The following is a 22413-nucleotide window of genomic DNA, read 5'->3' as shown; positions in this document are numbered from 1 at the left end:
CAAATTGATCGGAAATACAGTGTAGACATTGTTAATGTTGTAAATGACTATTGTAGCTGGAAACAGCAGACTTTTAATGGAATATCTACAGTACATAGGAGTACAGAGGCCCACTATCACCAACCATCACTCCCGTGTTCCAATGGCACAATGTGTTAGCTAATCCAAGATTATAATTTTAAAAGGCTAATTGATCATTAATAAAACCCTTTTGCAATTATGTTAGCACAGCAGAAAACTGTTGTTCTGATTAAAGAAGCAATAAAACTGTCCTTCTTTACACGAGTTGAGTATCTGGAGCATCAGCATTTGTCGGTTCGATTACAGGCTCAAAATGGCCAGAAACAAAGCACTTTCTTCTGAAACTCGTCAGTTTATTCTTGTTCTGAGAAATGAAGGCTATTCCATATGAGAAATTGCCAAGAAACTGAAGATCTGGTACAACACTGTGTACTACTCCCTTCACAGAACAGTGCAAACTGGCCCTAACCAGAATAGAAAGAGGAGTGGGAGGCCCCGGTGCACAACTGAGCAAGAGGACAAGTATATTAGAGTGTCTAGTTTGAGAAACAGACGCCTCACATGTCCTAACGTCAGATTTGAATGGAGAAAGCTGATCCAGGAGAAGCGTTGCTTTTATTTTGATCATGAACAAATGGTCTAACTACGCACTTACCCAATGTTCCCTCTACGTACATGTTTGGGAAACACTTAAAAAGTTTGCTGGTAAATAACATGGCAAATGGTATGATCATTGTAAAGCTTAAGTTCCTGCATCACATCCGGCCATGATTGGGAATCCCATAGCGCGGCGCACAATTGGCCCAGCTTCGTCCGGGTTTGGCAGTAAATACGAAATTGTTCTTAAATGAAATTGCCTAGTTAAATAAAGGTAAAACAAACTTTAAAAAAAAACAAGTCATATCGGAACTGGGAAACAAGACCCTGGTCCTCCAGCTCTAGACTATGGCTGAATGGATTTGAAACAAGACCCTAGTCATCCAGCTCTAGACTGTGACTGTATGGATTGTAAACAAGACCCTGGTCCTCCATTTCTAGACTGTGACTGAATGGATTGGAAACAAGACCCTGGTCATCCATTTCTAGACTGTGACTGAATGGATTGGAAACAAGACCCTGGTCATCCAGCTCTAGACTGTGACTGAATGGATTAGAAACAATGCCCTGGTTATCCAGGTCTAGACTTTGGCTGAATAGATTGTAAACAAGACCCTGGTCATCAGTTCTAGAATATGGCTGAATGGATTAGATACAAGGCCCTGGTCATCCAGTTCTAGACTGTGCTGATTGGATTAGATGGACTTGTCGTTTTTTTATAATAAAAAAAAAAAAGTTAAAAAAAAGGCTTTTGTATAACAATAAAAAAATATATATATATTTAATAACCACACCACGCATTTACCTGTAGATAAACAAAAAGAAAATAAGTGTTCACCAAGGTGATAGTAATACATTAAAAATCTTCAGTTAATTCATGACTTTTATTACCCCTCATCTATATGTGTGTCTTACCTGGGGGTCAAGTAGAGTGGCAGCCCTCGATACAGGTGAATAGAAGCCATTCATTCTCCGCTTTGGTTCATTTCTGATCTTTATTACCCCTCATATATACAGTATATGTGTATGTGTGTGTGTCTTACCTGGGGGGCAGGTAGCGTGGCAGCCCTCGATACAGGTGAATGGACAGGGGAGGGGCTGTGAGTGCTGACAGGTGATTGGACAGGCAGAGCCACATGTGTTGTACCTCCACTGGCATAGCTCCCCAAACCCTCCGCTGCAGTGTTCAGCTCCTCGCAGCTCAGCGCTAACACACACACACACACACACACACACACACACACACACACACACACACACACACACACACACACACACACACACACACACACACACACACACACACACACACACACACACACAATACATGAAACAACTTTATTTGAAGACGGAAGGCTATAGAAAGTGGCCGTCTTTGAATACCTGTACTTGCGTTTTTTTTGAGAAAAAAAAGTTCTATAGTATATGATATTTAGAAAATGTAATATGCTTTACATGTGGTATGTTTTAAATATAGTATGTTTTAAATGTAGTATGTTTTAAATGTAGTTTGTTTTAAATGTAGTTTGTTTTAAATGTAGTTTGTTTTAAATGTAGTTTGTTCTACCCAATTTCGTGATATCCAATTGGTAGCTACAGTCTTGCCTCATCGCTGTGACTCAGATACGGACTCGGGAGAGGCGAAGGTCGAGAGCAGTGCGTCCCCCGAAACACAACCCAACTAAGCCGCACTGCTTCTTGACACAATGCCCACTAAACCCGGAAGCCAGCCATACCAATGTGTCGAAGGAAAAACCGTGCACCTGGCGCCCTTGTCAGCATGCACTGTGCCTGACCCACCACAGGAACCACTAGTGCGCGATGGGACCACCGCCTTAGACCACTGCGCCACTCAGGAGGCCAAATGCAGTACGTTTTAATTGTAGTATGTTTTAAATATGGTATGTTTTAAATATAGTATATTTTAAATGTAGTATGCTTTAAATGTAGTATGTTTTAATTGCAGTATGTTTTAAATGTAGAATGTTTTATGTAGTATGTTTTAAATATAGTATGTTTTAATTGAAGTATGTTTTACAAGTGAAATATAGAATTTTAGTATGTTTTAAATATAGTACGTTTTAACTGTAGTATGTTTTAAATGTGGTATGTTTTAAATGTGGTATGTTTTAAATATAGTATGTTTTAATTGAAGTATTTTTTAAACGTGTTATGTTTTATCTAGTAAGTTTTAAATGCTCATAGACAATTTGGGATGTTCATCTAGTGGAATTCAAGTTCGAATTCCCAGAGCTGACTAGAAGAAAAGTTCTGTTGTTGTGCCCTTGAGTGAGGCAATCAACACTAAATAGTCTGGATAATAGTGTCTGCTAAATGACTCAAATAACCGTTTTTCGAGACCCACTTGTGTTTGACAGCTGATAATTACCGTAGGGGTGAATGAATTGTGGGAATCAACCCAATTAAGGATTAGATGATACATAATCAGTAGTATGAGCCTCACTGCAGTCCTGTACCTTCTGAATAGTATGTGGTATGCATTTTCAGTAGGTTGTTGGCAAGCCAGATTTCGGACACGATCAATGATTCCGCCAGTTTTCAGTGAGTAACTATAGTATCCATGCTGTGTGGGTGTGACCTGTGACTTACGGCACAGCTCATTAGACCTCCAGCTGACAGCCACGCCCATCTCGGAGCAGGCCTGGGAGTATGCAGCGATGATATCACAGAAACATATACAGTCTCCGACGGACGGACAAGAGCACGCCGCCTCCACACACATCTCTACATAGGGCTCTGGGTCCACCTACACACACACACACACACGCACACAAGTGCACAAAGTGTAATATATAGTGGTTAGTACAGGTTGTAAGAGTGTTATGTATTGTTTTTACAGGTTATAAGAGTGTTTTGTAGTGTTGATTACAGGTTACAAAAGTGTTTTGTAGTGTTGATTACAGGCTATGAGTGTTATGTAGTGTTTATTACAGGTTATTAATGTTATGTAGTGTTTATTACAAGATATAAGAGTGATATGTAGTGTTTATTATGGTTCTAAAAGTGTTTAGGGTTTTACAGGTTAAGAAAGTGAATTATATATGGTGTTTATTACAGGTTATGTAGTGTTTAATGCAGGTTAAAAGAGTTTTATGTAGTGTTTATTACAGGTTATAAGAGCATTATGTTGTGTTTATTACAGGTTATAAAAGTGTTATATAGTGTTTATTACAGGTTATACGAGTGCTGTAGTGTTTCTTACAGGTTATAAGAGCATTAAATAGTGTGTCTGTTATACAGCTGACATAGTGTGTAGTTGTATTAGGCAGTGTTTATTGCAGGTTATATGTAATAGTGTAGTGTTTATTACAGGTTTATTACAGGTTAAAAGAGTGTTATGTAGTGTTCATTATATGTTACAAAAGCGTTATGTTGTGTTTACTACTGGCTGTAAGCGTGTTATGTAGTGTTTATTACAGGTTATAAGAACGTTGTATAGTGTGTGTTATACAGGTAATATAGAGTGTAATAGTGTTATGTAGTGTTCATTACAGGTTCTAATAGTGTTATGTAGTGTGTTTGTGACTCACCAGACTGTTGCAGGCTCTGAAGAGGGCACTGGTTAGAACACGACAGGACTGTTCCACAGTCACCAATCTCACTATGTTATCACTGCAGGGAGGGGGTAGCTACACACACACACACACACACACACACACACACACACACACACACACACACACACACACACACACACACACACACACAGATACAGACACACACGCACACAAAGAGACAGACAGACAGAGACGCACGCACGCACACACACACACACACACACAGACAGACAGACAGACAGACAGAGACGCACACACACAGACACACAAGCAGACATACACAGAGACACACACACACACACACACAGAGACACACACACACGTTGTTAAAGTTCTGAAGAAGTTGAACAGAAACACACATACTATACACTGTCTCTGTGTGTGTGTGTGTCTGTGTGCATCTGTGTGTGTCTGTCTGTCTGTGTCTGTGTTTGACTATGTTTGTGTGTGTGTGTGTATATCTGTGTGTGTGTTTGTGTGTACCTTTGTTGCATCAGCGCAGCTGGGTTTAACCTTCCAGGAGTTTCCAAAGTGGGTGGAGTCGACCTCCAGCTGGTTGTTGCTGCTTAGAAGGTCGTTGTTCATGTTTCCATCATAGTTGCCACACAGACCACACACACGCTCCTACACACACACACACACACACACACACACACACACACACAGACAGACAGAAACAAATACACAGAATCATGGAGAAAGTTATGAAGTGCAGTGTAATAGTAGTATAATCGTAGTAATATGGTAGAATAGTAGCAGTGTAGTAGTATAATAGCATATTAGTGTAGTGGTAGTATAGTAGTGGTATATTGAATATTTGTCTAGTAGTATAGTAGTAGTATATTTGTGTAATAGTAGTACTGTAGTAGTATAGTAACATATTAGTATAGCAGTAGTATATTTGTGTCACAGTAGTATAGCAGTAGAACATTTGTATACTAGTTGTATAGTAGTAGTATATGTGTGAAGTAGTAGTATAGTGGTAGTATAGTAGTATATTAGTGTTGTGGTAGTATAGTAGCAGTAGACATAGTATGGTAGTAGTAGTAGAGTAGTGTAGTTGTATAGCAGCACATTAGTGTAGTAGTAGTATTGTAGTAGTAGTAAATTAGTAGTGTAGTGTAGTAGTATGGTGGTAGTAAATTAGTAGTGTAGTGTAGTAGTATAGTGGTAGTAAGTACATTAGTAGTATAGTATTATTATAGTAGCAGTATTACCCTGTACTGTGAGGAGATGTGTACCAGCAGGCGGGTCCCCAGGTCCCAGCTGATAGAGATGTGTTTCCCCAGCAGCAGGATGAAGAACTGACCAGAACGAATGATCTCCACCTCAACACCCTTCATCACTGGCTTCTTCATCCTCACCTGGAGAAGAGGGGGGGGATGTTATGTTAAGTGTGTGTGTGTGTGTGTGTGTGTGTGTGTGTGTGTGTGTGTGTGTGTGTGTGTGTGTGTGTGTGTGTGTGTGTGTGACCTGTCCATGCTCCATAGTTATGAGTCCACCCTGGTAGTAGACTGTAACAGCTTTAGCACAGCGATGACCAACGACCCCACAGGCCTCATTCTCCACAAGCACCCTGAATGACCCCTCGTCTCCTCCACACTGGTCCTGGAGAAATAGAGGGAGGGGAGACATCGAGAGAGAGAGAGTGGGAGGTGGTGGGAGGGAAAGAGATGAAATGATAAAAAATACAGACCACAAATTTCAATTGGCTATGCTTAAATTCTTTAACATCATCCTTAGCTCTGGCATCTTCCCCAATATTTGGAACCATGGACTGATCACCCCAATCCACAAAAGTAGAGACAAATTTCACCCCAATAACTACCGTGGGATATGCGTCAACAGCAACCTTGGGAAAATACTCTGCATTATCATTAACAGCAGACTTGTACATTTCCTTGTACTGAGCAAATGTCAAATTGGCTTTTTACCAAATTACCATACAACAGGTCACGTGTTCACTCTCTATTTACAAACATACAAACCAAAACAAAGGGAAAGTCTTCTCATGATTTGTTGATTTCAAAGAGCTTTTGACTCAATTTGGCATGAGGGTCTACTGTACAAATTGATGGAAAGTGGTGTTGGGGGAAAAACATAAGACATAATAAAATCCATGTACACAAACAACAAGTGTGCTTAAAGTGGGCAAAAAACACACACATTTCTTTCCACAGGGTCGTGGGGTGAGACAGGGATGCAGCTTAAGCCCCACTTTTCACACCCTGGCCATGGAGAGGGTTTTATTCTCTATTTTGGTTAGGCCAGGGTGTGACTAGTGTGGGCATTCTAGTATCTTTAGTTCTATGTTTTCTATTTCTTTGTGCTGTCTATCGTTGTCTTCGATTGATGATTAATCACACCTGTGTTATGTGGGTAGTTGTTTTCTGTTTAATGTTTCTGCACCTGACAGAACTGTTCGTTGACGTTTTTGCTCTTTGTTATTTTGTTCTAGTGCTCAGATTTTAATAAACATCATGGACACGTACCACGCTGCGCTTTGGTCCACTCCCTCTTCTTCAGACGTTACACCACTGTCATTAACAAAGTTGAAGTCGGAAGTTTACATACACCTTAGCCAAATACATTTATTTCGTTTTTCACAATTCCTGACATTTAATCAATTTAAGTAAAAATTCCCTGTTTTAGGTCAGTTAGGATCACCACTTTATTTTAAGAATATGAATTGTCAGAATATTTCAGCTATTTCAGCTTTAATATCTTTCATCACTTTCATAATATCTTTCATCACATAACCAGTGGGTCAGGAGTTTACATACACTCAATTAGTATTTGGTAGCATTGCCTTTAAATCGTCTAACTTGGGACAAATGTTTCGGGTAGCCTTTCACAAGCTCCACAAGCCTCCCAAAATAAGCCTCCTTGCTTGCACACGCTTTTTCAGTTCTGCCCACAAATTCTCTATGGGATTGAGGTCAGGGCTTTGTGATGGCCATACCAATACCTTGACTTTGTTGTCCTTAAGCAATTTTGCCACAACGTTGGAAGTATGTGTGAGTTCATTGTCCATTTGGAAGGCTCATTTGGGACCAAGCTTTAACTTCCTGACTGATGTCTTGAGATGCTGATTAAATATATCCACATAATTTTCCTCCCTCATGATGCCATCTATTTTGTGAAGTGCACCAGTCCCTCCTGCAGCAAAGCACCCCCACAACATGATGCTGCCACCCCCATGCTTCACTGTTGGGATGGTGTTCTTCGTTTTGCAAGCCTCCCCCTTTTTCCTCCAAACATAACGATGGTCATTATGACCAAACAGTTCTATTTTGTTTCATCAGACCAGAGGATATTTCTCCAAAAAAGTACGATCTTTGTCCCCATTGTGCAGTTGCAAACCGTAGTCGGAAATTTTTATGTCGGTTTTGGAGCAGTGGCTTCTGCTTTGTTGAGCGGCCTTTCAGGTTATGAAGATATATTACTCGTTTTACTTTGTATATAGATACTTTTGTACTGGTTTTCTCCAGCATCTTCACAAGGTCCTTTGCTGTTCTGGGATTGATTTGAACCTTTCGCACCAAAGTACGTTCATCTCTAGGAGACAGAACAAGTCTCCATCCTGAGCGGTGTGACGACTGCGTGATCCCATGGTGTTTATACTTACGTACTATTGTTGCAACCCATATTTATGCTTATTTATTTTCCCTTGTGTACTTTAACCATTTGTTACAACACTGTATATATATATATATATATATATATATATATATATATATATATATATATATATATATATATACAGTGCCTTGCGAAAGTATTCGGCCCCCTTGAACTTTGCGACCTTTTGCCACATTTCAGGCTTCAAACATAAAGATATAAAACTGTATTTTTTGTGAAGAATCAACAACAAGGGGACACAATCATGAAGTAGAATGACATTTATTGGATATTTCAAACTTTTTAACAAATCAAAAACTGAAAAATTGGGCGTGCAAAATTATTCAGCCCCCTTAAGTTAATACTTTGTAGCGCCACCTTTTGCTGCGATTACAGCTGTAAGTCGCTTGGGGTATGTCTCTATCAGTTTTGCACATCGAGAGACTGACATTTTTTCCCATTCCTCCTTGCAAAACAGCTCGAGGTCAGTGAGGTTGGATGGAGAGCATTTGTGAACAGCAGTTTTCAGTTCTTTCCACAGATTCTCGATTGGATTCAGGTCTGGACTTTGAGTTGGCCATTCTAACACCTGGATATGTTTATTTTTGAACCATTCCATTGTAGATTTTGCTTTATGTTTTGGATCATTGTCTTGTTGGAAGACAAATCTCCGTCCCAGTCTCAGATCTTTTGCAGACTCCATCAGGTTTTCTTCCAAAATGGTCCTGTATTTGGTTCCATCCATCTTCCCATCAATTTTAACCATCTTCCCTGTTCCTGCTGAAGAAAAGCAGGCCCAAACCATGATGCTGCCACCACCATGTTTGACAGTGGGGATGGTGTGTTCAGGGTGGTGAGCTGTGTTGCTTTTACGCCAAACATAACGTTTTGCATTGTTGCCAAAAAGTTCAATTTTGGTTTCATCTTCCACATGTTTGGTGTGTCTCCCAGGTGGCTTGTGGCAAACTTTAAACAACACTTTTTATGGATATCTTTAAGAAATGGCTTTCTTCTTGCCACTCTTCCGTAAAGGCCAGATTTGTGCAATATATGACTGATTGTTGTCCTATGGACAGGGTCTCCCACCTCAGCTGTAGATCTCTGCAGTTCATCCAGAGTGATCATGGGCCTCTTGGCTGCATCTCTGATCAGTCTTCTCCTTGTATGAGCTGAAAGTTTAGAGGGACGGCCAGGTCTTGGTAGATTTGCAGTGGTCTGATACTCCTTCCATTTCAATATTATCGCTTGCACAGTGCTCCTTGGGATGTTTAAAGCTCGGGAAATCTTTTTGTATCCAAATCCGGCTTTAAACTTCTTCACAACAGTATCTCGGACCTGCCTGGTGTGTTCCATGTTCTTCATGATGCTCTCTACGCTTTTAACGGACCTCTGAGACTATCACAGTGCAGGTGCATTTATACGGAGACTTGATTACACACAGGTGGATTGTATTTATCATCATTAGTCATTTAGGTCAACATTGGATCATTCAGAGATCCTCACTGAACTTCTGGGGAGAGTTTGCTGCACTGAAAGTAAAGGGGCTGAATAATTTTACACGCCCAATTTTTCAGTTTTTGATTTGTTAAAAAAGTTTGAAATATCCAATAAATGTCGTTCCACTTCATGATTGTGTCCCACTTGTTGTTGATTCTTCACAAAAAATACAGTTTTATATCTTTATGTTTGAAGCCTGAAATGTGGCAAAAGGTCGCAAAGTTCAAGGGGGCCGAATACTTTCGCAAGGCACTGTATATATATCATATGACATTTGTAATGTCTTTATTGTTTTGAAACTTCTGTATGTGTAATGTTGACTGTTCATTTTTATTGTTTATTTCACTTTTGTATATTATCTACCTCACTTGCTTTGGCAATGTTAACACATGTTTCCCATGCCAATAAAGCCCCTTGAATTTGTATTTATTTATTTTTATTTCACCTTTATTTAACCAGGTAGGCTAGTTGAGAACAAGTTCTCATTTGCAACTGCGACCTGGCCAAGATAAAGCATGGCAGTGTGGGCAGACAACACAGAGTTACACATGGAATAAACAATTAACAAGTCAATAACACAGTAGAAAACAAAGGGGGGAGTCTATATACAATGTGTGCAAAAGGCATGAGGAGGTAGGCGAATAATTACAATTTTGCAGATTAACACTGGAGTGATAAATGATCAGATGGTCATGTACAGGTAGAGATATTGGTGTGCAAAAGAGCAGAAAAGTAAATAAATAAAAACAGTATGGGGATGAGGTAGGTGAAAATGAGTGGGCTATTTACCAATAGACTATGTACAGCTGCAGCGATCGGTTAGCTGCTCAGATTGCTGATGTTTGAAGTTGGTGAGGGAGATAAAAGTCTCCAACTTCAGCGATTTTTGCAATTCGTTCCAGTCACAGGCAGCAGAGTACTGGAACGAAAGGCGGCCAAATGAGGTGTTGGCTTTAGGGATGATCAGTGAGATACACCTGCTGGAGCGTGTGCTACGGATGGGTGTTGCCATCGTGACCAGTGAACTGAGATAAGGCGGAGCTTTACCTAGCATGGACTTGTAGATGACCTGGAGCCAGTGGGTCTGGCGAAGAATATGTAACGAGGGCCAGCCGACTAGAGCATACAGGTCGCAGTGGTGGGTGGTATAAGGTGCTTTAGTGACAAAATGGATGGCACTGTGATAGACTGCATCCAGTTTGCTGAGTAGAGTGTTGGAAGCCATTTTGTAGATGACATCGCCGAAGTCGAGGATCGGTAGGATAGTCAGTTTTACTAGGGTAAGCTTGGCGGCGTGAGTGAAGGAGGCTTTGTTGCGGAATAGAAAGCCGACTCTTGATTTGATTTTCGATTGGAGATGTTTGATATGAGTCTGGAAGGAGAGTTTGCAGTCTAGCCAGACACCTAGGTACTTATAGATGTCCACATATTCAAGGTCGGAACCATCCAGGGTGGTGATGCTAGTCGGGCATGCGGGTGCAGGCAGCGATCGGTTGAAAAGCATGCATTTGGTTTTACTAGCGTTTAAGAGCAGTTGGAGGCCACGGAAGGAGTGTTGTATGGCATTGAAGCTTGTTTGGAGGTTAGATAGCACAGTGTCCAATGACGGGCCGAAAGTATATAGAATGGTGTCGTCTGCATAGAGGTGGATCAGGGAATCGCCCGCAGCAAGAGCAACATCATTGATATATACAGAGAAAAGAGTCGGCCCGAGAATTGAACCCTGTGGCACCCCCATAGAGACTGCCAGAGGACCGGACAGCATGCCCTCCGATTTGACACACTGAACTCTGTCTGCAAAGTAATTGGTGAACCAGGCAAGGCAGTCATCCGAAAAACCGAGGCTACTGAGTCTGCCGATAAGAATATGGTGATTGACAGAGTCGAAAGCCTTGGCAAGGTCAATGAAGACGGCTGCACAGTACTGTCTTTTATCGATGGCGGTTATGATATCGTTTAGTACCTTGAGTGTGGCTGAGGTGCACCTGTGACCGGCTCAGAAACCAGATTGCACAGCGGAGAAGGTACGGTGGGATTCGAGATGGTCAGTGACCTGTTTGTTGACTTGGCTTTCGAAGACCTTAGATAGGCAGGGCAGGATGGATATAGGTCTGTAACAGTTTGGGTCCAGGGTGTCTCCCCCTTTGAAGAGGGGGATGACTGCGGCAGCTTTCCAATCCTTGGGGATCTCAGACGATATGAAAGAGAAAGAGGCAGGCTGGTAATAGGGGTTGAACAGGCTGGTAATAGGGGTTGCGACAATGGCGGAGGATAGTTTCAGAAATAGGGGGTCCAGATTGTCAAGCCCAGCTGATTTGTAGGGGTCCAGGTTTTGCAGCTCTTTCAGAACATCTGCTATCTGGATATGGGTAAAGGAGAACCTGGAGAGGCTTGGGCGAGGAGCTGCCGGGGGGGCGGAGCTGTTGGCCGAGGTTGGAATAGCCAGGCGGAAGGCATGGCCAGCCGTTGAGAAATGCTTATTGAAGTTTTCGATAATCATGGATTTATCGGTGGTAACCGTGTTACCTAGCCTCAGTGCAGTGGGCAGCTGGGAGGAGGTGCTCTTGTTCTCCATGGACTTCACAGTGTCCCAGAACTTTTTGGAGTTGGAGCTACAGGATGCAAACTTCTGCCTGAAGAAGCTGGCCTTAGCTTTCCTGACTGACTGCGTGTATTGGTTCCGGACTTCCCTGAACAGTTGCATATCACGGGGACTATTCGATGCTAATGGAGTCCGCTACAGGATGTTTTTGTGCTGGTCGATGGCAGTCAGGTCTGGGGTGAACCAAGGACTGTATCTGTTCTTAGTTCTGCATGCTTATCTAAAATGGTGAGGAAGTTACTTTTAAAGAATGACCAGGCATCCTCAACTGACGGGATGAGGTCAATGTCCTTCCAGGATACCCGGGCCAGGTCGATTAGAAAGGCCTGCTCACAGAAGTGTTTTAGGGAGCGTTTGACAGTGATGAGGGGTGGTCGTTTGACTGCGGCTCCGTAGCGGATACAGGCAATGAGGCAGTGATCGCTGAGATCCTGGTTGAAGACAGCGGAGGTGTATTTGGAGGGCCAGTTGGTCAGGATGACGTCTATGAGGGTGCCCTTGTTTACAGAGTTAGGGTTGTACCTGGTTGGTTCCTTGATGATTTGTGTGAGATTGAGGGCATCTAGCTTAGATTGTAAGACTAGCGGGGTGTTAAGCATATCCCAATTTAGGTCACCTAACAGAACAAACTCTGAGGCTAGATGGGGGGCGATCAATTCACAAATGGTGTCCAGGGCACAGCTGGGAGCTGAGGGGGGTCGGTAGCAGGCGGCAACAGTGAGAGACTTATTTCTGGAGAGAGTAATTTTCAAAATTAGTAGTTCGAACTGTTTGGGTATGGACCTGGAAAGTATGACATTACTTTGCAGGCTATCTCTGCAGTAGACTGCAACTCCTCCCCCTTTGGCAGTTCTATCTTGACGGAAGATGTTATAGTTGGGTATGGAAATCTCTGAGTTTTTGGTGGCCTACCTGAGCCAGGATTCAGACACAGCAAGGACATCAGGGTTAGCAGAGTGTGCTAGAGCAGTGAGTAAAACAAACTTAGGGAGGAGGCTTCTGATGTTGACATGCATGAAACCAAGGCTTTTTCGATCACAGAAGTCAACAAATGAGGGTGCCTGGGGACATGCAGGGCCTGGGTTTACCTCCACATCACCCGCGGAACAGAGAAGGAGTAGTATGAGGGTGCGGCTAAAGGCTATCAAAACTGGTCGCCTTGAGCGTTGGGGACAGAGAATAAGAGGAGCAGGTTTCTGGGCATGGTAGAATATATTCAGGGCATAATGCGCAGACAGGGGTATGGTGGGGTGCGGGTACAGCGGAGGTAAGCCCAGGCACTGGGTGATGATGAGAGAGGTTGTGTCTCTGGACATGCTGGTTGTAATGGGTGAGGTCACCGCATGTGTGGGAGGTGGGACAAAGGAGTTATCAGGGGTATGAAGAGTAGAACTAGGGGCTCCATTGTGAACTAGAACAATGATAACTAACCTGAGCAACAGTATACAAGGCATATTGACATTTGAGAGAGACATACAGCGAGGCATACAGTAATCACAGGTGTTGAATTGGGAAAGCTAGCTAAAACAGTAGGTGAGACAACAGCTAATCAGCTAGCACAACAACAGCAGGTAAAATGGCGTTGACTAGGCAACGGGGCCGACAGATAAAACATAAACAAGCAGAATGGGGTACCGTGATTAATGGACAGTCCAGAGTGCATCAGCTATGTAGCCAAGAGATCAGTGTCCAGGGGCAGCGGTGGATGGGGCAGGGAAGCTGGACTGGCGAGTGTTATCCAGGTTGAAAAAAGTTAACAATGACTAAATAGCTTGTAGCTAGTTAGCTGGTTAGCTTCTGGAGGTTCTTGAGTGTGTTCTAAAAATTAAAAATAATAGCGATTCCGTATCACATTGGGTGAGGCAGGTTTCCGGAAAGGTATAAACAGATTAAAAATCAAGAAGAGATAGAAAGTAAATATGGGTCCGGTGAGTGTTTGGGACGCGGCGATTCAGACGGTTAGCAGGCCTGTGCTAACAAGCTAACAGTTCGTAGGCCCAGGCTAAACAAGGTAGCGGTTAGCGGACCGGGGCTAGACAAGCTAGCAGTTAGCAGGCCGAGTTTAGCAAGCAGGGAGATAGCGAGGGCTAGAGAGTTGGCCTTTGGGGGACGTCGCGATGGGGTGAGTCTGTTTATTCCTCTTCATGCGGTGACATCGATAGACCGGTCGTGGGCCCGGGTATTGTAGCCCAGGAGTATGCTACGGTGGTAGTACAGGTGCGCTGGCCGGGCTAGCTTCACGCTAAGTGGGTGGAAGTGCTAGCTAGGAGTAATCATCCGGGGTTGCGGTTTAGCTAGATAGCTAGTTGTGAAGATCCAGCTGAAAAATGTTCCGTTTGCGGTGGGAATCCGGGGGTGAATCCGGGGATGAAAAATAAATAGGTCCGTTATGCTCTGGTTAGAGTCGCGTTGTTCGAGCTGGCGAGAGCTTTCCGAGCTAAAGGTTAGCTTAGCTGATGACCGGTTAGCTGAAGACCGCTAGCATAGCTGGTGGTTAGCTGGCTAGCTTCAGTTGAGGGGTTCCGGTTCCGAAGTAAATATAAATACTTTAGGAAAAATAGCTACATTGGGTGAGGCGGGTTGCAGGAGAGTATTTGGAAGCTTAGGTTTAGCAAAATGTTTTTGAAGAGATATGCGAAGAAAAATATGTAAAAAACGAAAAATAAACGATATATATACAAGGGACACGACGAGACAGGACGACTTACTGCTACGCCATCTTGGATCCAATTGAATTGAATTTAATTGAATTGAGATAGGTGGAGGGAGAGAGAAGTGGAGGGAGGGAGAGAGGGAGAGGAGAGAGCGAGAGAGGGAGAGAGAGAGATATGTGGAGGAAGAGAGATTGAGAGAGAAAGAGAGAGATTTGGAGAGAGTGAGGGAGGTGGAGAGAGAGGAGAGAGAGAGAGAGAGGTGGAGGGAGAGTGAGAGGTGAAGGGAGAGAGAGCGAGGTGGAGGGAGAGAGAGGGAGGTGGAGGAAGAGAGAGAGGTGTAGGGAGTAAGAGAGAGGTGGAGGTAGAAAGAGAGAGGTGGAGGAAGAGAGAGTGAGGTGGAGGAAGAGAGGGAGGGTGGAGGAGGGATTGAGATAGGTGGAGGGAAAAGGGAGAGGTGGAGGGAGAGAGGGAGGAGGAGGGAAAAGGGAGAGGTGGAGGGAGAGAGGGAGGAGGGGGAATTGGATGAGGTGGAGGGGGAGAGGGAAGAGGAGGGATTGAGATAGGTGGAGGGAGAGAGAGAGATGGAAGGAGAGAGAGGTGGAGGGAGAAAGAGAGAGATGAAGACTTGTTTACATGTTGCTGTGCGTTTTGTTGTCAACCTTACTTTCCTACCTGACAACTTTACGTTTTTTACTTTTTAATTACCGTTTATATTTTTGGTTTTTCCCTCAACTTTTTTTTTTCCATTCAACTTTTTCACTCCGGATGCTTTATCTGGACATGGTTCGTCAGGACCTCCAACAGCCGAAGCTAAGTAGTAACATTAACATGATGCCTTCTAATTGCAGTCGCTGTACTCGCCTTACTGCGAGGATAGCTGTGCTATAAGCCCAGCTTCAGACGCAATCGTTAGGCAAGGGTAATTTCAGTGTAGGAAAGGATGAAACAGCGTCTGTGCCACCAGTACGTTAGTACAGATAATAACGTTAGTATAAATCCCCTCACACGGTCCCCGCAGCCGGACAACTTTCTCACGGTTTCTGGAGGGAAATGCTGACAAATTGAAAACCCTAGTCATTACCCGCAGTAGTAGACTTAAAACGAATCATCCAGCGATCATACATTGTTCACCAGGGGGTAGGGCTACCGACGTTAAGGCTAATCTGAAGATGGTGCTGGCTAAAGCTAAAACTGGCGAGTGTAGAGAGTATAGAGATATTGTTATCCACGTAGGCACCAACGATGTTAGGATGAAACAGTCAGAGATCACCAAGTGCAACATAGCTTCAGCGTGTAAATCAGCTAGAAAGATGTGTCGGCATCGAGTAATTGTCTCTGGCCCCCTCTCAGTTAGGGGGAGTGATGAGCTCTACAGCAGAGTCTCACAACTCAATCGCTGGTTGAAAACTGTTTTCTGCACCTCCCAAAAGAAAGAATTTGTAGATAATTGGCCCTCTTTCTGGGACTCACCCACAAACAGGACCAAGCCTGACCTGCTGAGGAGTGACGGACTCCATCCTAGCTGGAGGGGTGCTCTCATCGTATCTACCAACATAGACAGGGCTCTAACTCCTCTAGCTCCACAATGAAATAGGGTGCAGGACAAGGAGGAGGCTGTTAGCCTGCCTGCCAGCATAGTGGAGTCTGCCACCAGCACAGTCAGCGTAGTCAGCTCAGCTATCCCCATTGAGACCGTGTCTGTGCCTCGACCTAGATTGGGCAAAACTAAACATGGCGGTGTTCGCCTTAGCAATCTCACAAGGATAAAGACCTCCTCCCTTCCTGTCATTATTGAAAGAGATCATGATACCTCACATCTCAAAATAGGGCTACTTAATGTTAGATCCCTTACTTCAAAGGCAATTATAGTCAATGAACTAATCACTGATCATAATCTTGATATGATTGGCCTGACTGAAACATGGCTTAAGCCTGATGAATGTACTGTGTTAAATGAGGCCTCACCTCCTGGCTACACTTGTGACCATATCCCCCCCCGTGCATCCCGCAAAGGCAGAGGTGTTGCTAACATTTACGATAGCAAATTTCAATTTACAAAAATAAAAAATTATGTTTTCGTCTTTTGAGCTTGTAGTCATGAAATCTATGCAGCCTACTCAATCACTTTTTATAGCTACTGTTTACAGGCCTCCTGGGCCGTATACAGCATTCCTCATTGAGTTCCCCGACTTCCTATCGGACCTTGTAGTCATAGCAGATAATTTTCAAATTTTTGGTGACTTTAATATTCACATGGAAAAGTCCACAGACACACTCCAAAAGGCTTTCGGAGCCATCATCGACTAAGTGGGTTTTGTCCAACATGTCTCTGGACCTACTCACTGTCACAGTCATACTCTGGACCTAGTTTTGTCCCATGGAATAAATGTTGTGGATCTTAATGTTTTTCCTCATAATCCTGGACGATCGGACCACCATTTTATTACGTTTGCAATGGCAACAAATAATCTGCTCAGACCCAACCAAGGAATATCAAAAGTCGTGCTATAAATTCAAAGACAACACAAAGATTCCTTGATGTCCCTCCAGGCTCCCAAGGATGCCAGAGGACAAAAATCAGTTAACCACCTAACTGAGGAACTCAATTTAACCTTGCGCAATACCCTAGATGCAGTTGCACCCCTAAAAACTAAAAAAAAATCTCATAAGAAACTAGCTCCCTGGTACACAGAAAAAACCCGAGCTCTAAAGCAAGCTTCCAGAAAATTGGAACGGAAATGGCGCCACACCAAACTGGAAGTCTTCCGACTAGCTTGGAATGACGTTACCGTACAGTATCAAAGAGCCCTTACTGCTGCTCGATCATCCCATTTTTCCAACTTTAATTGAGGAAAATAAGAACAATCCGAAATTCATTTTTGATACTGTCGCAAAGCTAACTAAAAAGCAGCATTCCCCAAGAGAGGATGACTTTCACTTCAGCAGTAATAAATTCATGAACTTCTTTGAGGAAAAGATCATGACTATTAGAAAGCAAATTACAGACTCCTCTTTAAATCTGCGTATTCCTTCAAAGCTCAGTTGTCCTGAGTCTACACAACTCTGTCAGGACCTAGGATCAAGAGAGACACTCAAGTGTTTAAGTACTATATCTCTTGACACAATGATGAAAATAATAATGGCCTCTAAACCTTCAGGTGCATACTGGACCCTATTCCAACTAAACTACTGAAAGAGCTGCTTCCTGTGCTTGGCCCTCCTATGTTGAACATAATAAATGGCTCTCTATCCACCGGATGTGTACCAAACTCACGAAAAGTGGCAGTAATAAAGCCTCTCTTGAAAAAGCCAAACCTTGACCCAGAAAATATAAAAGACTATCGGCCTATATCGAATCTTCCATTCCTCTCAAAAAAATTTGAAAAGGCTTTTGCTCAGTAACTCACTGCCTTCCTGAAGACAAACAATGTATACGAAATGCTTCAGTCTGGTTTTAAACCCAATCATAGCACTGAGACTGCACTTGTGAAGGTGGTAAATGACATTTTAATGGCATCAGACCGAGCGTAAGCATCTGTCCTCGTGCTCCTAGACCTTAGTGCTGCATTTGATACCATCAATCACCACATTCTTTTGGAGAGATTGGAAACCCAAATTGGTCTACACGACAAGTTCTGGCCTGGTTTAGATCTTATCTGTTGGAAAGATTTCAGTTTGTCTCTGTCAATGGTTTGTCCTCTGACAAATCAACTGTAAATTTCGGTGTTCCTCAAGGTTCCGTTTTAGGACTACTATTGTTTTCACTGTATATTTTACCTCTTGGGGATGTCATTCGAAACATAATGTTAACTTTCACTGCTATGCAGATGACACACAGCTGTACATTTCAATGAAACATGGTGAAGCCCCAAAATTGCCCTCGCTAGAAGCATGTGTTTCAGACATAAGGAAGTGGATGGCTGCAAATGTTCTACTTTTAAACTCGGACAAAGCAGAGATGCTTGTTCTAGGTCCCAAGAAACAAAGAGATCTTCTGTTGAATCTGACAATTAATCTTAATGGTTGGACAGTCGTCTCAAATAAAACTGTGAAGGACCTTGGCGTTACTCTGGACCCTGATCGCTCTTTTGAAGACATATCAAGACTGTTTCAAGGACAGCTTTTTTCCATCTACGTAACATTGCAAAAATCAGAAACTTTCTGTCCAAAAATGATGCAGAAAAATTAATCCATGCTTTTGTCACTTCTAGGTTAGACTACTGCAATGCTCTACTTTCCGTCTACCCGGATTTAGCACTAAATAATTTTCAGTTAGTGCTAAATACGGCTGCTAGAATCCTGACTAGAACCCCCAAATTTTATCATATTACTCCAGTTCTAGTCTCCCTACACTGGCTTCTTGTCAAGGCAAGGGCTGTTTTCAAGGTTTTACTGCTAACCTACAAAGCATGGGCTTGCTCCTACCTAGCTCTCTGATTTGGTCCTGCCGTACATACCTACACGTACGCTACGATCACAAGACGCAGGCCTCCTAATTGTCCCTAGAATTTCTAAGCAAACAGCTGGAGGCAGGGCTTTCTCCTATAGAGCTCCATTTTTATGGAATGGTCTGCCTACCCATGTGAGAGACGCAAACTCGGTCTCAACCTTTAAGTCTTTACTGAAGACTCATCTCTTCAGTGGGTCATATGATTGAGTGTAGTCTGGCCCAGAAGTGTGAAGGTGAACGGAAAGGCCCTGGAGCAACGAACCACCCTTGCTGTCTCTGCCTGGCCGGTTCCCCTCTTTCCACTGGGATTCTCTGCCTCTAACCCTATTACAGGGGCTGAGTCACTGGCTTACTAGGGCTCTTTTATACCGTCCCTAGGAGGGGTGCGTCACTTGAGTGGGTTGAGTCACTGTTGTGATCTTCCTGTCTGGGTTGGTGCCCCCCCTTGGGTTGTGCCGTGGCGTGGATCTTTGTGGGCTATACTCGGCCTTGTCTCAGGATCGTAAGTTGGTGGTTGAAGATATCCTTCTAGTGGTGTGGGGGCTGTGCTTTGGCAAAGTGGATGGGGTTATATCCTTCCTGTTTGGCCCTGTCCGGGGGTGTCCTCGGATGGGGCCACAGTGTCTCCTGACCCCTCCTGTCTCAGCCTCCAGTATTTATGCTGCAGTAGTTTATGTGTCGGGGGGCTAGGGTCAGTTTGTTATATCTGGAATACTTCTCCTGTCCTATCCGGTGTCCTGTGTGAATTTAAGTATGCTCTCTCTCATTCTCCCTTTCTCTCTTTCTTTCTCTCTCTCGGAGGACCTGAGCCCTAGGACCATGCCTCAGGACTAGCGGGCATGATGACTCCTTGCTGTCCCCAGTCCACCTGGCCGTGCTGCTGCTCCAGTTTCAACTGTTCTGCCTGTGATTATTATTATTTGACCATGCTGGTCATTTATGAACATTTGAACATCTTGGCCATGTTCTGTTATAATCTCCACCCGGCACAGCCAGAAGAGGACTGGCCACCCCACATAGCCTGGTTCCTCTCTAGGTTTCTTCTTAGGTTTTGGCCTTTCTAGGGAGTTTTTCCTAGCCACCGTGCTTCTACACCTGCATTGCTTGCTGTTTTGGGTTTTAGGCTGGGTTACTGTACAGAACTTTGAGACATCAGCTGATATACGAAGGGCTATACAAATACATTTGACTTGATTTGATTTGATTTGAAGAGGTGGAGTGAGTTGGAGAGAGAGAGGGAGGGAGAGAGGGAGTTGGATGGAGTGAGACAGAGGGACAGTCATAGAGAATAGGGGGAGAGATGGAAAGTTGGAGGGAGAGAGATGGAGGGACAGAGAGAATGGAGGTTGTGGAAGGAGAGAGAGAGAGAGGATGGAGAGAGTTAGGGAGGTGGAATTAGAGAGAAGAAGACACCAAGAGAGAGTGGGGGGAGGGAAGATGGAGAGGTGGACAGAGAGAGAGGGTTGACATCATGATTACTTAACAACTTTGAGACAAGTACCAGGCATGACACACACGATAACACACAGTACCACACACTGACCTGCACCAGGACGTACTGACAAAGTCCAGGGAAGGAGTACTGGAGACCGTCGAAGGTGATGTAATGTCCCTCTCCCACTGTACGACAAACACCATCACACACGTGCGCTGTACAGCTCCAATGTCTGTTCTCACACATACTGCACAGGACACAAACACAACATCAGAGAACGATGTGGATGATTGTTACGTTAGGTATGGTCTCAACAAGGTGCATACCAGGTGATATTGTTATATATGGTCTCAACAAGGTGCATACCAGGTGATATTGTTATATATGGTCTCAACAAGGTGCATACCAGGTGATATTGTTATATATGGTCTCAACAAGGTGCATACCAGGTGATATTGTTACGTTAGGTATGGTTTCAACAAGGTGCATACCAGGTGATATTGTTATATATGGTCTCAACAAGATGCATACCAGGTGATAATGTTATATATGGTCTCAACAAGGTGCATACCAGGTGATATTGGTATATATGGTCTCAACAAGGTGCATACCAGGTGATATTGTTATATATGGTCTCAACAAGGTGCATACCAGGTGATATTGTTACGTTAGGTATGGTCTCAACAAGGTGCATACCAGGTGATATTGTTATGTATGGTCACAAACAAGGTGCATACCAGGTGATATTGTTATATATGGTCTCAACAAGGTGCATACCAAGTGATATTGTTATATATGGTCTCAACAAGGTGCATACCAGGTGATATTGTTACGTTAGGTAAGGTCTCAACAAGGTGCATACCAGGTGATATTGTTACGTTAGGTATGGTCTCAACAAGGTCCATACCAAGTGATATTGTTATATAAGGTCTCAACAAGGTACATACCAGGTGATATTGTTATGTATGGTCTAAGCCATTTACAGTTAAAGTCGTAAATTTACGTACACCTTAGCCAAATACATTTAAACTCAGTTTTCACAATTCCTGAAATGTAATCCTAGTAAAACTTCTTAGGTCAGTTAGGGTTAGGATCACCACTTTATTTTAAGAATGTGAAATGTCAGAATAATAGTAGAGAAAAACTTCCTGACTGATGTCTTGAGATGTTGTTTTCCTTTCTCATAAATCTATCTATTTTGTGAAGTGCACCAGTCCCTCCTCCACAACATGATGCTACCACCCCCGTGCTTCACGGTGGGGATGGTGTTCTTCAGCTGCAAGCTTCCCCTTTTTTCCTCCAAACATAACGATGGTCATTATGGCCAAACAGTTCTATTTTTGTTTCATCAGACCAGAGGACATTTCTCCAAAAAGTATGATCTTTGTCCCTATGTGCAGTTGCAAACCGTAGTCTGGATTTTCTATGTTGGTTTTGGAATAGTGGCTTCTGCCTTGCTGACTGGCCTTTCAGATTATGTCGATATAGGACTCGTTTTACTGTGGATATATATACTTTTGTACATGTTTCCTCCAGCATCTTAACGTCCTTTGCTGTTGTCCTGGGATTTATTTGCACTTTTTGCACCAAAGTACGTTGATCTCTAGGAGACAGAACGCGTCTCCATCCTGACCGGCTGTGCGGTCCCATGGTGTTTATATTTGCATACTATTGTTTGTACAGATGAACATGGTACCTTCAGGCATTTGGACATTTCTCCCAAGAATGAACCAGACTTGTGGAGGTCTACAATTTTTTTCCTGATGTCTTAGCTGATTTCTTTTGATTTTCCTATGATGTCAAGCAAAGAGGCACTGCGTTTGAAGGTAGGCCTTGAAATATATCCACAGGCACACCTCCTATTGACTCAAATGATGTCAATTAGCCTATCAGAAGCCTCTAAAGCCATGACATCATTTTCTGGAATTTTCCAAGCTGTTTAACCAGATATGCATTAG

The 22413-nt window shown here is 43.2% G+C and overlaps 1 protein-coding gene across 1 annotated transcript in view; it reads right to left on the bottom strand.

Annotated features, from left to right (window-relative positions):
- The window catches only part of vwf (von Willebrand factor), a 189697-nt gene that overhangs the window by 113260 nt on the left and 54024 nt on the right, over window positions 1-22413 (bottom strand). The window contains 8 exon segments of the mRNA XM_042302000.1: window positions 1662-1791; window positions 1794-1825; window positions 3229-3385; window positions 4170-4268; window positions 4680-4820; window positions 5414-5560; window positions 5670-5804; window positions 20564-20702. Coding sequence (XP_042157934.1) covers window positions 1662-1791; window positions 1794-1825; window positions 3229-3385; window positions 4170-4268; window positions 4680-4820; window positions 5414-5560; window positions 5670-5804; window positions 20564-20702 — 980 coding nt within the window.

Source organism: Oncorhynchus tshawytscha, linkage group LG19, assembly GCF_018296145.1.
Source record: "Oncorhynchus tshawytscha isolate Ot180627B linkage group LG19, Otsh_v2.0, whole genome shotgun sequence".
NCBI classification, from domain to species: Eukaryota; Metazoa; Chordata; class Actinopteri; order Salmoniformes; family Salmonidae; genus Oncorhynchus; species Oncorhynchus tshawytscha.
The sequence above is the reverse complement of the archived record's forward strand: the minus strand, read 5'-3'. Positions and strand labels throughout refer to the sequence as shown.